Source organism: Zeugodacus cucurbitae, chromosome 5, assembly GCF_028554725.1.
Source record: "Zeugodacus cucurbitae isolate PBARC_wt_2022May chromosome 5, idZeuCucr1.2, whole genome shotgun sequence".
Classification (NCBI taxonomy): Eukaryota; Metazoa; Arthropoda; class Insecta; order Diptera; family Tephritidae; genus Zeugodacus; species Zeugodacus cucurbitae.
Window position 1 is genome coordinate 36,395,757 of NC_071670.1, and position 16,251 is coordinate 36,412,007.

A 16,251-nucleotide genomic window follows, 5' to 3' on the forward strand; every position below is an offset into this window, starting at 1 on the left:
AATAGTCGATATTGTTATATGATTTTCAAAAATGTAGTACCGTCACTGTCATTGTATGTGGGTTATAACCACTCCTATACAATAGGTTCTTTTTTAACGAAATTTTAATTTTGAAAGTTGACGGGCGGGTATTGGGTTTTCGTGCGTCTATAGAAAAACTCGAATTAGTGACTACTCGTTACAAAACTGGAAAATCGCAGAAAAGAATTGCTGAAATTGTGGACTTAAGTATTTCTGCTGTCCAATACATTATCCAACGCATTGTTCGGGGAAATGGAGTGCTTGATAAAAGTTCGTGTGGCCCCCAAAAATTAATTAAAATTTGATTGAATTCTAATCAGCATTCATGTATTTTTAAGTAAAAGTGTACACACGAAATAAGTTGTGACGTCGTTTTACTTGGTATTTTGTTTTTGTTGTAAATATTCTGCCTAAGAAAACTAATTTTAAAAGTTTTTTTGTGTTTGTAATTGAAAATAATGTATCTTTAAATGTGCATTTAAGTTTTGTTTTAAATAAAATATATACAATAAATATTACAAATTTTCTAAGCTGTTAGCCACTGTATAAAGAACCTCACTGAGCAGTTTGCTCATTAAAAATATATTAGTAGATCAAACAATTGTATTGATTTCATATCCATAAGTTCGATAGAATTTAAAGTTGACTTTGACAACAACCATTATAAATGGGTTAAGTATCGCATATAGTGTATCAGCGCTCTGTGATTCGAGTAGTGCTTGAAGCGTTATGTATATATACTATGCCTGTAATACATATAAACAGGAGAAGAAATAAATAACAAAACAATAAGTTGCGGGAACCATATTACAGAACAATTGTGGAATGGCTCTTACTTGGTTGATTGGGAGTTCAAACCAATTTCAAGACGGGGATCGTTTCTCAACAGCCAAATTTAAATATTAGCGTGTATTTTTCTGACCAATCCATAAAAAGGGAGTCCCCAATCCAATCTGCGCCAATTACTGTGGGATAAACCTTCTCAATATCGTATATAAGTTTCTATCGAGCGTACTGTGTGAAATACGATATCCTAAAATCAACACACTGATTGGACATTATCAGTGTGGCTTTAGTCCTGTAAAATCTATAAATGTCCATATCTTCACCATGCACCAGATCTTGGAAAATATGATCAACACACACCATCTCTTTGGACAGCATGAAAAGGAGCTGCCTCTATGCCGATATGTTTGTCAGCGCCGTTAGTTATGGTTTTTCCAGACTAGATAAGGAAGCCAAATGAATAGGTAAATGAGGACCAAACGAAGTTTCTTCTATAATCATACAAACAATAAGCACATTCGCTTTTTGGCTCCCGTCAATGACAACAGCCTCGAAATCAAACTCATAAACACTTTTGCCAACAGGTGATACTTTGAATTGAGCAGGCAATTGAAAAGTAAAGTCCTCTCTCGACGAACAAAAACCACACTCTACAAATCCTTCATCATTTCCGTCTGGCTTTATGATGCAGAAGCGTGGACGATATCCACATCCGAGGAGATGGGACCAGAAGTTTTTGAACGTTGGAAACGGCGCAAACCGTATACGATGGACACAGTCCATACACACATATATTCACTTAAGGCTACTAATCAGCGATATAGTTGTTGAAAATCTTTAATCGGATAAATGTTCGAGACCATCCCTATTATACAAGAAAAACTATCGTTGGAACGGCTACACCTTCTAGAAACAGATTTTTAGAAATATTACAATTTTATATGTGTAGGTTAATAAAATTGCATACATATGTTAATAATATATACAGTAGTTTTCCGAAATAGCGAACAAATTAATTGTCAGGCCTGTTCGTTACATCGAATTTTTCGTTAATTCGAGTACTCACTAAAGGGTATGTTTTTCAATAAAAATGAGTTAAATATCCGTATATTGCAGTTTAATAAATTGTTGTATTCAATTATTTGTTAAAATAGAAAAAAAAAATCAAATCTTGCCTTAAAAGAAGTAATGTGCTTAAAAAGTAAATTCACGTTATATGAGGTCAAACTTGATTAATCGCCGTTCGATCCTTCCTAAAGTTCAATCTTAAAGACACCTTAAAATACATTTTTTTTACAAAATTCCGATACTCATACTTCAATTAAGTGCTGCAGCTTTTCTATCAAATACAATATTTTTCTTAAACTTTCAATATTTTTCTTAAACTTTCAATATTTTTCTTAAACTTTCAACATTTTTTTTTAACTTTTTCAAATTATATTTTTAACTCTGTATATAAAATTTATTGAAACCATAAGTAGTGTCTAAATCTCGCGTTGAACTTGGTGTGAGTAATTCTTTACAGTTCTTGATGAAGTTACTGAACATACAACATTGAAAATGGCTTTTATTGTTTATTTCATTCCAAGACTTGAACTGCATACTGAATTTTTTGGGACTAAATATCGAGCCCTAACCGCAAAAAAACAAAAATTCGAGCGATAAACTAATGGCTTGGTATTTCTTATACTTTGCAAATGCGGTTGTATTTTATATTTTTGGCATCGCAATAATCATAATAAAAGGGAAGGACTATATATCGAACCCGAACCGCAAGAAAACAAAAATAAAAGCGACAAAAAGTGTTATGCTGGTCGACGTACAGGGTGATTATGCGCTCTTTAAGCCAATTTCACAGTTTTAGTCGGATGTTTAGCTTGCTCTGAAGAAACTATACTCCCCTTATACCACCAGCGTGTCTTCTTTAATAAAGTCGGAATGATCTAATTGCTCACTGTAGCGTTTATCTTGCCTAATACTATGTTTACATATAACGAGATTACCTCCATTTACGAGCTTAACTCGATAATCTGTAATTAAGAAACGAGATTTCTCAAACAAAATTCCTCTCTTGATAATCCGAGATTATAAAATTATCTTGTTTTATACAACTAGATTTTCGGTGTTTTATCGATAATTTTGCGAAGAAGAGGAGAAATGTCAAATTAGACATCAGATTAGATTATTGAACGAGATTATTTTCATATGTAAACATACTATAAGTTCTAACTATTTATTACCCAATGAATATTTATGTTTTCAGAATAAAAATTCTAAAGGAATCCAATTGCCGAAATTATTTGGAGTTTCCTTCAGGAGGTTTTATCACTTTGGTGCTCCCCTTTCGAATGTGTAACTTTTTGTTCAAAGACCTCGAATCTTATACCTTTCTTACTGTCCTAGTGGATTATCCTAATATATCCCATCTCCCAATTATCTCTGATTTCTATATGTATATATAAATACTTTATTAAAGTGAGAGCACCACAGAAGTTCTTAATCTCGAATTTAGTGAAAATCTGTAAGTATGGTATATATATCCGGACAGGAATATATACGAGTAATACAACTTTGTATTAAAGTCACGAGGAGTGAGAGCTAATATTACGAATATAACGAGGAAGCCCAAAGGTAGAAGCGCAGGTCACACACTGGAGAATCTGAAGTACGAGACTTAAGGCATCCACTGTTTGAAACACCCTTTAATATTTACTGAATTAATCATATTTATTGTGGTTTCATGGCAGCAGCAAAAATTAAAGAAATTTAATGTGTGTGCTGATTTCGTTTAATAATTATGTTCAGTTTCCAATTGAAATCACAACTGTAAAGTGTTCTTTAAGATTTTATAATTTAAAAACGCAAAAAAACTGCGTGCTTAGAGTTACTATTATTAATAAAAAAAATTAGTGTTTCTTAATAAATAAACAACGGTGTAAAAACTGTAAAGCTTTCGATGTAGAAATGAACGACTTAAATTACCGCATATACTGTTGTCTGGCTTGCTCTCTCAAACAAATTGCGCTCATCGTAATATTCAACATGCTGCCACAGTCATATCTAACGCCAACAACAAGCGCATCACCAGAAATTGCAACAACAATAACGCCGACTGTGAGCACACAACATCTGCACCATCCCGGTTGCTACGACGCGAGCTGTGAATGCACCGGTCATAAGCTTCATTGTTTCATGAATGGCGTTTCTATAGATATCTACGAATACGATTCAATATATAGTATTTCTATAAGCTGCGAGGAGAATACAACTGCTAAGGAAATACAGCAGGTGCAATTCCCTTACCACTTTCAATATAGTTTGGCTGTGTTTGAAATAAAGAACTGTGCAGTCTTGCCGGAAATATTGAGACGCGCAAATATAAACTACATTGGTACTATCATATTCGATAGCGGTTTACTTGTGCCTGCACGATTTTTTCACAACGCGGTTGGTTTGCCAAAATTGCGCTTTGAGTTCGAGGTTAATAGTAGCTCCGCAGACATATTGCCGGCTCAACTTTTTCACAACCAAAGCGCATTGAGAGAACTTGAGTTAGTACTGTATTGTGAGCCTTATGAGGTAACACTACCATCGCAAATATTTCATACGCTCTACGGGCTGGAGGTCATTTCAGTGAACGCTAATCAATGGAAGGGCATATATAACAAAACGGTGTTACGTAATTTGACAGCGGAACACTTTCGTGATACATCGAATTTGCGTAAAATATATTTGCAAGGTAATTTCATGCAAACGTTGTCAAGTGAACTGTTTGCCACACTAACTGAGTTAAACGAATTGAATTTATCATTTAATGATTTGACGGCACTGCCATGTGGTTTACTGCGCGCGCAAGTAAAACTGATAGTTCTTAATCTTTCTAATAATCTGTTGCAGGCGCTACCTCCTGACATCTTTGATGCGACCCCGCTTTTATGGCAGCTCGATTTGAGTTACAATCAAATGAGTGTGCCTACAAATATTATTGCTGCTGTCCAACCATTGCGATATCTCTACAGACTCTTTTTGAGTTACAATAACATTATGCATATTGCGGGTGCTGGTGAGTTTGAAAATCATACATTAATCTCGCGTCAGCAAATTAGAGAAATTAGTGGTGACGATAAGGCTGTGCTTTATTTGCAAAAATATTTGAATCAGCTGTCGAGCAACACGAAGTCACCCAATATGACTTTTATCGATCCAAGTTTTAATATCATCGAAACATTTCATTTACGTGAGATCAGTGCTGTTGACCTGAGGTGTCCTTATGAGCTCGATTTCAGCAATAATCAAATAAATCGTATATACGCATTAAGTTACCCACCACCTAATGATGGCGTGTGTACGCGTAAAATAATATTAAAGAGCAATCCACTGCAGTGCGACTGCATCTTACCTTGGATCCTCAGCGCAAACATCTTAATCGAGACTGAGAAGTGTGTTGGGCCCGATGGCAGCATGCAGACATATTTGTCTAACTGCACCTGGACGCCACGGCTTTGTCCCACCGACTGCAATTGCCACTATGACACGGCAACGGTGCACATCAACTGTACACAAGCGGGTTTGGTGAGTCTTACGGAGTTGCCGCGACCAGAGCAGGTTTCTTTGACACAGAGTTCGCTTGATATTTCGCACAATCTCTTTTTCGAATTACCTCCGAATGTAACCTTCGGTTACTCCAATGTAACGCGCTTGTATGCGGCACACAATCGCATAGAAAATATACACAGCGCGCACTTGCAATTGCTGAACGCCGTGCGCACGCATCGTAAGCGCATACCCGATGTGGCACACTTGACTTGTGCTAATCTAGAGAATATCAGCTTGCTGCAAGTGCGCTACGAAAATGTATGTGTGCCAGAATCAGTGCGCTTGGCGTGGTTACTTTTCAGCATCTCGCTGGTAATTATTGTGTTCATAAGCCTAATAGCGCTGTACTATAAATATAATTTGGAGATCCATGTGTGGCTGTATGCGCACGGTATGTTTCTCTGTTGTATACGCGAACATGAGTTGGACAAGGACAAAACTTTCGATGCATTCATATCGTATGCCCATCAGGACGCACGTTTTGTCAATGACATTCTATTGCCTGGTCTAGAGCAGGGTGAGCCAGAATTTAGTGTCTGCACGCATGAGCGCAATTGGTTGGCGGGCGCTTACATACCCGAACAAATTATTGAGTCAGTCGCTCAATCGCGTCGTACGATTATTGTCCTCTCACAACATTTCATCGAATCGGATTGGGCACGCATGGAATTCCGTACCGCACATCAGTGCGCCTTGAATGAGCGACGCTCGCGCATAATTATAATAAAGTACGGTGAGCTTACCGACTTGACGAAGCTCGATAAGGCGTTACGCGCCTATTTGACTATGAACACCTACTTGGAGTGGGTAGAGCTACGTTATGCAATGCCACATCGCAAGGGAGAGGTGCGCAGTGCCGGCATGCTTGAGTTGAACGAACGGAGAGTATATGTCATTGGCGATGTTGAGCGGAATACGTTGTGCGAACGAGATGAATAGTATTTGCAATACTGTTGGGGATAGGCGTGATATCTACTTTTTATTTTAACAATCAATTTAAAGTCAACATTTTTAGTAAAATTTTGAATTTCTCCAACGTTAATTAAAATTTTTTTGCTTCGCTAAACGAAAATGTAGCCCTCACTGTAAGATTTAGTGCTTCTGGTATTTTCGGTCAGTGATTTAAGATACTATTATTAGTTTCAACATAACTTTTGTAAAAGGTGACAAAGGATTCGTAATTCAACTCTGATCACTTTTGAATATATGAATATCTATATCTATTTTGTTTAGTTTTAGGTGTAACAAACAACTATTAGATGAACAAAACATTATACTTCGTGCAACATCTATCTGGAGTTCTTCATCTCACTTTATAACTGCTTATTTATTTCAATTTTAATTTACGTGTACAATTGAACAGATGCTTGCGCACCGACCTTACGGCGTTTTTCACAACAGAATACCGTTACATCCATCCCCACCTTCGGGTAAAGTGTGAAATGTAGGTCGAGAACACAATACGAGTATAACAATACCGTTAGAGTGACTTAGAGCAATCGATGTTCGCACTCTCGCACCCTTTCACTCGTAGCGCGAAAGGATATGCAGGATAACGGAGCACTTAAATATTTGAACTGTTAATAAAATGTCCTTTGCTCCGGGCGCCGAATTAAGGACTGCAGTTAAGCAGCATTCCTGGGAAATACAATAAACAAATAGCCGAGCTCTCGTCAGAGCAATGCCTTGGCGAGAAATATTCAAATCGTAAATTGCTGATTAATTTTTAATCATAAATAATCACGCTCCGCTGCCAGCCTAAGGTATTTAAATAAATACGGATTGTTGTTTTCCTTTGTTTTGCGTTGAGTGGCATGGCGCGTACACAAATAAATTTCGCCCCCAAAACAAATTGATGCAAATCTGCTTTTGGTTTTTCGGCAAATTTCGGTTGTTCGTTCGAACAAATGTTTTCGTGCGATACAAGACAAAGAAAATACACACATTTCGCTTGAATTCGAATGTTTATTTGTTTTTTATATTTAGTGTGTGCCTTTTGGCGCCAATTTGATCGATGCGTCTTGTTAATTACATAATAATTTGGTGTGAATTCAATTGATGTTCGCCATTTATCACTGTATTATTGCAATATTGCCAAGTTTTCAAGTAGGATTCGTGGTGGTGTTCGGAAATAAGGAAGATGTACTAATATGTATTTGAACCGAAGGAAAGTTGTTGACACGAGTACTAAATTTGTAAGCACATACGTACGTACGAGTATAGTAAAAAATTTATAAACATACAATATACATATATACATTTATGCATATATTCATACATATATAAAAATTTACTAATATTAATCGCAAATCCAGATTTTTGGCGTCTAATTATATAATATTATTGTTTTTCAAATCATGTGGCAACGTCGCAGTGAAACTGTTTGTTATATTAAGTGTATTAACGATTGATGTCTGTATTGCATTTTCTAATATTTTTATTTAAATATTTAATAAGGGTGGCAAGACTTCACCAATTAAAAATAAATCCAAAACTTTATAATATTGTAGTTTAATCTTTAAAAAATTAAATTTTTTATTTAAAACTTATATTTGAAGGCAAGTGGCAACACTGTAATTTGTTTTTTTTAATGTAGTTAGTTCAATTAAACAATTTTCTTTGAATATAATATGTATGTTTAAACATTATATACAATTTGTATAATACAATAAATAAATCCATATCTTTATTTTAATAAAATGGCAACCTTCTTTTATTCATTTTCATTCATTTTTACCAAATAGAAGCTTTCAGATGTTTTAAATTAAAAAAAAAATATATATCAATATGGATTTAATGAAATTTACTGGTATTTGTGGGTTATTATTTCCAAGATTTATCGATAGGAACCCAAATAGAAACCCTCAAAAAATTATAACTTACATTTTAGAATGAAATGCCTGAATAATCACAGGTAGCATAAATTATGACCTTGTCATACATAATCACTATTAAAGTATTAGCATCTCAATCCTTATTATTTATTATTAATTTTGTGTGAATAGTCGATATTGTTATATGGTTTTCAAATATATGGTAACGTCACTGTCATGGTATGTGGGTTATAACCACTTTTCATCCAACAAGAAAGTAGAAAACTTTCTACAAACTAACCTTTCATTTTATGGAGAAGTTGAGAGTAAAATTATGTATATTTCGATGGAGGAATTCAGGCAATCAGTGTGCTTCGCCCATTTGATAAGAAGTGTGATCCTACCATCCGGTGTGAAAGATTCAGATTCATTAAAATCTAATATTGTCAAAATAAGTTATTTTCTGGTTTTTTATAGGACTCTAACTCAATGTGGCAACTTAAAAATGTAAGATATATAAAGAAACACACTGAGCCGAGTTATTCAAAAATATATTAGTAGATCAAAACATTGGATTATTCATAATTTTGATGGTATCTGAAGTTGACTTTAGCCGTTATTTCTTATAGCGAAGATAGTCGGATTCACGTAATTGGTGCGCATCTAGATTTTAATTTGTAAATATTAAGAACAACCGTTGTAACTGGGTAAAATAACCGATATCATCTCTCAACAGACAAATCCAAATATTTGGGGGTATTTGTGAGATAAACAAGTAAGGAAGGGCTAAGTTCGGGTGTAACCGAACAGTTTATACTCTTGCAATTCATTTGACTCACATATTCGGTATATATTTGGTATAAAGTCCATTGAAAGTTTGAAAACCCTAACATTAGGTATATAGGAGATAGATGAAGTTATGCCCCAATTTCACTCATTATTGTCACGGAGATATATTATTAGAAGAAACATATTCCCTCTGAATTTCTTCTAAATATCTGAGAGACTTACCTATATTTCTGTAAAAAATTTCTTAGAAGCTCCGAGGTCCCCATATTCGATATATAGGGTCTTGAAAACTTATGGACCGATTTCGACGATTTTTAGAAGGGCGATGCCACTCTTCAAATACAGTATTTTTGCAAAGTTCTCTTCCGATATCTTCACTAGTGCTTACTTTATATATTGTAAAGTAAACGATTTAGACCTACTTCAAAGTTCTGGTATATGGGAAGTTGGCGTGGTTGTGAATCGATTTGAAATATTTTCACAACATATCATTGGGAAGCTAGGAAAATATTACAAACCAAATTGAAATTGGTCGAGTAGTTTCGGAAATATGGTTTTTGACCCATAAGTGGGCGGAACCACGCCCATTTAAAATTTTGTGTACCATTTTGAGTGCAGCACTTCTGTACCATCTTTATAATGAATTTTAAGGCTTCTTTCTGTTGGCTTTCCTTACTGAATTAAAGCATTTTTAGTAGTTTTCAACATAACCTTTGTACGGGAGGTGGGCGTGGTTATGAATCGATTTCCTCCATTTTTGGACTGTATATGGTAGTACCTAAGGGAAACGATTCTAGAAAATTTCCTTGATTTAGGTTAAGTAGTGTACGAGATATGTACAAAAAATTTAGTAGGGGGCGGGACCACGCCCACTTTCCCACAAAATTACATCCACATATGCTCCCTCTAGTGCGATCCGAATTTTACTTCAATAGCTTAATTTATGGCTGTGTTATAGCTTTTTATATGTTTTCGGTTATTGCCATTTTGTGGGCGTGGCAGTGGTCCATTTTCGAACTCAACCTTCTTATGGTGCAAAGAAATACGTCTTCCAAGTTTCATCAAGATATCTAAATTTTTACTCAAGTTACAGCTTGCACGGATGGACGGACAGACAGACATCCGAGTTTGAACCTTACTCGCCCTGATTATTTTGATATATATAACCCTATATCTAACTCGTTTAGTTTTAGGACTTACAACCAACCGTTAGGTGAACAAAACTATAACACTCTCATAGCAACTTAGTTGCGAGAGCATAAAAATAACCAGCAAATTTTTTTACAATTTCAAATGCGTCTTAAATATTATCTACAAAATTGCTTAGAAATTCATAATAATGAACTGAACTAATTGTGAACGCCTTGGAGTGGTTGTTCTATACTACCAATACCGTTATCACGTTGAATTTATGAAAATATGACTCCTTTTGGTTGTCATCACGACATACATATGAATGTATATGAGCATAGAAACTACCTCCTAATTACTACTTTACCTGTGGGCCTACACAAAGACATTCCCCACACTCTATTACCAGCACACAGCGAAAATAGCGAACTTGTTCATTAGAGCAAACAATGATCTACTAATTGCATTTAAATTAATCTGTAATTTATTTCATACTCGAAATGTGTATGATTAAATGTAAACAAGAGGGAATGTGCACCGATGCACCGTTGAGCTTGCAACACAATGGCGCCATGGAGACACGGCAACAGCAGCTCGATTTTATTTGCAACTTCCGCGTACGCTTTCAGAAACACCTTCTTATCTTTGGCTGTATGTATGTACGTATGTGTGTTGCTGTTTTTATCACTTTTGCCGTGTCTGCTATTCTTCTCCGGCAGCTAAGTGGAAAAAAGTGTAAATATTTTAATTTTCTATGGAATATTTTTAATGAGTCCTCTCACATGTGATTGTAGTTGTGTTGTGTGTGCGTGTGTGTGTTGTTGCACTAGCAGCGACAGTAAGGGAGTTGAGAGCTGGTATGTGGCATGTTGTAAGTCACAGTGTGGCGTACGTGTGAGCACTTCAAAGTAATCTGCTTTGCCACCACAACACAGCAATAACAACAACAACAACAACAGCGTTGAAGTGAAGTGAAAAAGCGAAGCTGTGGCAAAGCGCTCTTCCATGCTATTGGCATTACGAGTGTGGCTGGCGAAAACGTGACTAGGCATAATGTTGTTTTTGTTGTAGATGTACTTTAAAAAAATATATAAAGTTACAACAACAACAAATGTGCGCGCACTGCAAATTATTTGCCACCAGCGATGGCAGGTTAACTGTGGCAGGTGTGGAGCAGTGCCACTTCATATATTTATATACATATAAATAAATATAAACATACTCTAGTGTGCTTGTGTAAGCATGTTATGTTAATCATGCACTACGCTTGTGCGTGTGTGTTTGGTGTATTACTATTAGTTTATTGGTATGTGTGTATGTTGTGTTTATGTTTGCAGTTGCAAGTTTCGCCGGTTTCTGCTACCAGCGCGCCATTTTAATACAACTTAAATACATTGCTATTGTTGTTGTGTTTATTGTTGCAGCTGCCGGTCTTTGAACGTTTCAGTGGCACTTGGCGGTTGGCGAGCGTGTGGCTCAACATATCCAGCAAGAAAGTAAACATTCTGCGATTGAGGAGAGGTGATGCAAGTATAACAACAATAACAACATGAGGAATATCAACAACAAATTTACTTCAGCGAACTTCGGGGCTCTCCTATAAACTATTTGGTCCATGAAATGTTTTAATATATATACATACATACTTATTAATATTATACCTCATAAAAACAAACATGTGTGCTGAGTATTTATTACCGGGTCATTATATAGAAATAAACTAAGACAGTGAAAACTCTTTCCTTCAACTGGATGTACCATAGATGCGTTTGAGCATAAGAGAATTAAGGAATACTATATCAATCCTGCAATAACAATTAGTTTAAATTATATAACTTTATTTAATTTAATTTAATTTCACTTTATTTCATTTTATTTTATTTTATTTTATTTCATTTTATTTTATTTTATTTCACTTTATTTTATTTTATTTTATTTTATTTTATTTTATTTTATTTCACTTTATTTTATTTTATTTTATTTTATTTTATTTCATTTTATTTTATTTTATTTCACTTTATTTTATTTTATTTTATTTTATTTTATTTTATTTCATTTCACTTTATTTTATTTTATTTTATTTTATTTTATTTTATTTTATTTTATTTTATTTTATTTCACTTTATTTTATTTTATTTTATTTTATTTTATTTTATTTTATTTTATTTTATTTCATTTTATTTTATTTTATTTCATTTTATTTTATTTTATTTTATTTCACTTTATTTTATTTTATTTTATTTTATTTTATTTTATTTTATTTTATTTTATTTTATTTTATTTTATTTTATTTTATTTTATTTTATTTTATTTTATTTTATTTTATTTTATTTTATTTTATTTTATTTTATTTTATTTTATTTTATTTTATTTTATTTTATTTTATTTTATTTTATTTCATTTTATTTTATTTTATTTCACTTTATTTTATTTTATTTTATTTTATTTTATTTTATTTCATTTTATTTTATTTCATTTTATTTTATTTTATTTCACTTTATTTTATTTTATTTTATTTTATTTTATTTTATTTCATTTCACTTTATTTTATTTTATTTTATTTTATTTTATTTTATTTTATTTTATTTTATTTCACTTTATTTTATTTTATTTTATTTTATTTTATTTTATTTTATTTTATTTCATTTTATTTTATTTTATTTCATTTTATTTTATTTTATTTTATTTCACTTTATTTTATTTTATTTTATTTTATTTTATTTTATTTTATTTTATTTTATTTTATTTTATTTTATTTTATTTTATTTTATTTTATTTTATTTTATTTTATTTTATTTTATTTTATTTTATTTTATTTTATTTTATTTTATTTTATTTTATTTTATTTTATTTTATTTTATTTTATTTTATTTTATTTTATTTTATTTTATTTTATTTCATTTTATTTTATTTTATTTCACTTTATTTTATTTTATTTTATTTTATTTTATTTTATTTTATTTCATTTCACTTTATTTTATTTTATTTTATTTTATTTTATTTTATTTTATTTTATTTTATTTTATTTCACTTTATTTTATTTTATTTTATTTTATTTTATTTTATTTTATTTTATTTTATTTCATTTTATTTTATTTTATTTCATTTTATTTTATTTTATTTTATTTCACTTTATTTTATTTTATTTTATTTTATTTTATTTTATTTTATTTTATTTTATTTTATTTTATTTTATTTTATTTTATTTTATTTTATTTTATTTTATTTTATTTTATTTTATTTTATTTTATTTTATTTTATTTTATTTTATTTTATTTTATTTTATTTTATTTTATTTTATTTTATTTTATTTTATTTTATTTTATTTTATTTTATTTTATTTTATTTTATTTTATTTTATTTTATTTTATTTTATTTTATTTTATTTTATTTTATTTTATTTTATTTTATTTTATTTTATTTTATTTTATTTTATTTTATTTTATCGTGGTTTCACCATATCCAACAAGTAAGTATGTACACACACAAATATTGTGTAGAAAGCACGCGTCTATAGCCGGAAAGCATTTAAGCTTGGTACATGCTTACAATACTGATGATTGCTCTGAGGAAATGCATAATTTGCCAGGTGCAGCGCAGACATCAGCTGATGTGTCTCGCATTTCCATCACGCAACCTCTCACACTTCGCCACTCGAAATCGCATTGTTGTATTTCACAGCGCTAGACGCAAGAAAAACGAAAGCTGCGCTCGCACACTCATGTACACACATATTGAAAAATGCTTGTGTAAGTAGTAAAGCGCAAGCGAAGTCCTTAAGGGCCGCGAGCATCGACATGCCTCATAATTATTGGGCTATGTTGCACGTCTAATAATTATAATTTAGCCATGTGGCGATACGGGTTTGGCGTGTGTCAAGATGAAATTCACTACCCACAGCGTGGAACCACCGACGAAAGAAGGAAATGGCAACGAAGATATAGTCGGGCTCAGTTCCACGTCGTAGAAGACGAAAACCTTTTCATGCAACAACTGCTGGAACATTCTTCTCTACATATTATTACCGGTGTCTGCGCCTCAAAGTATGCAAGCGTAGTTTTACTATTTATTTTGACGGCGTCTGAGTTATATTGGCTGCACATGCACACTTGCAGTTATTTATATTTATTTGTACTGAAGTGTGTGGCAAGCACGCATATGTGCCACACGTTACTTATAGTCTTGTCTGAGAAAACACCATCAAGAAGAAGAAAATGCATGCTCGTATACATTTTTCTAAATTTAAAGTGATCACTTTCATGAATATATGTAATTAGTTGAATGGTAGGGAGCTGCAAAAATTGTGAGTTTCAGTTTCATTAACCCTTTCTTTATTCCATGTCATATGTGCGTAGTCGATTTAAAGACGTTTTCAAGTCAGTAAACTATTGATATATCGGTGTTATTTTCCTTGATACCTCGAAACCACCTTAGCAGTTTTCTTGTAATACTTTTCTGTCAGTCTACATGAGTTATACCACTTGCATTTTCGATTCGTTGCTTTTTAGAACCAGCTAGGGCTGTTGATATGTCAATAAAGAAAATATAACTTAATTATAAAACTTACCAGAGCATATCGACAGGAAGACAATTGTCTGTAAATAAATTTAGAAAATTAATAAAAAACAAATAAGTTTTACCACAACTTATTTATGGTTTAAGAAATTTGTTGGAAAAGGTAATTTATTTATTAGTTTATAAGATTGTTATGATCTATGATATGGTTGTTGGAGTCAAAAAAGGATGAAAAAATAATATGTTTCTGTATATATGTATAAACTCTACTCTCGCAATTTATTGATGAAATTTTTTTAAGATAACACAACTCGCTTATATTCGGCATCAAGTCCAATAGAATAACGAAAATCATCATAAATAGTATATGAGGGCTGAGGTAATTCTTGAACCGATTTCACTCATTTTCACCACCAAGGAAGATTTTATTCACTCTACTCTTTTGTAAAGATATCATATGTATTAACCGATACATGGGGTACAAAACCCACCGGAAGTTTGATAATTCGAATATAAGGTATATAGGCGCTAGGGGAAGATTGCAATATAAGATTATTTTATTCATTATAAGATTTTTTTGCAACTATTAAAGTTTTTTTGTTTTAGATAGAATTTTTAGGTTAAAGGTTTCAAACTCATTTGGGAACTAGTTCAGCATTTTACCGGAAGTTCTTCGGAACTTACTTCGATTAAATATGAACCCGAAAAAGGAGGCTCCACAAATATATTAATGAAATGGGAAAGCTTAGAGTATTGTTACTAGATACTTAGAATACTAAAAAATACATTCATTACAATTTGTTATGAAGGGACCTATGTTGATATAAATTTTTTGGGGAAGTGGGCGTGGCTCCGCCCTCTACTAAGTTTTTTATGCATATCTCGTAACCTACTAAAGCTATATCAAGGAAACTTTCTGGATTAGTTTCTTTTAGGTACTACCTTATACAGTCCAAAAATGGAGGAAATTGGATTGTAATCACCCCATATCATACAAAGATTATGTGGAAAACTACTAAAAATGCTTTAATTCAGTAAGAAAAACTAAAAAAAAAGAAACCTTAAATTTGATTATAAAGATGGTACAGAAGAGCTGCATTCAAAATGGTATACAATTTTTTAAATGAGCATGGTTCCGTCTACTTATGGGTCAAAAACCATATCACCGAATTTACTAGACCAATTTCAATGAAATTCGGTTAATATTATAGTATAATATCTTCCTAGCTTCCCAACGAAATGTTGTATGCCTACTTCCCATATACCAGAACTTTGAAGTCGATCTGAATCGTTTATTTTACAATATATAAAGTAAGCACTAGAGAAGATATCGGAACAGAACTTTGCAAAAATACTGTATTTAAAGAGTGGCATCGCCCTTCTAAAAATCGTCGAAATCGGTCAATAAATTTTTAAGACCCTATATACCGAATATGAGGACTTCTGGAGTTACTCTTAAAATTTTTTTATCGAAAATATAGGTAAATCTCTCAGATATTTTGAAGAAATTCAGAGAGAATATGTTTCTTCTAATAATATGTCTCCGTGCGAATAATGAGCAAAATCTGGTCATAACTTCCCTTATCTCCCATATGCTTAA

At 32.2% G+C, this 16,251-nt stretch overlaps 1 protein-coding gene across 1 annotated transcript; it reads left to right on the forward strand.

The window, feature by feature from the left end:
* Positions 1-3,849: 3,849 nt before the first annotated feature.
* On the forward strand, positions 3,850-6,342 carry LOC128922143 (protein toll-like). Its single transcript, XM_054231768.1, has one exon. It carries the CDS (start codon positions 3,850-3,852, stop codon positions 6,340-6,342), a length of 2,493 nt encoding a protein of 830 aa, XP_054087743.1.
* The last annotated feature ends 9,909 nt before the right edge of the window (positions 6,343-16,251 follow it).

Bases quoted from the DNA above. Each gene is read 5' to 3' on its own strand.
- LOC128922143 (XM_054231768.1), top strand. From the start codon at position 3,850: ATGCTGCCACAGTCATATCTAACGCCAACAACAAGCGCATCACCAGAA.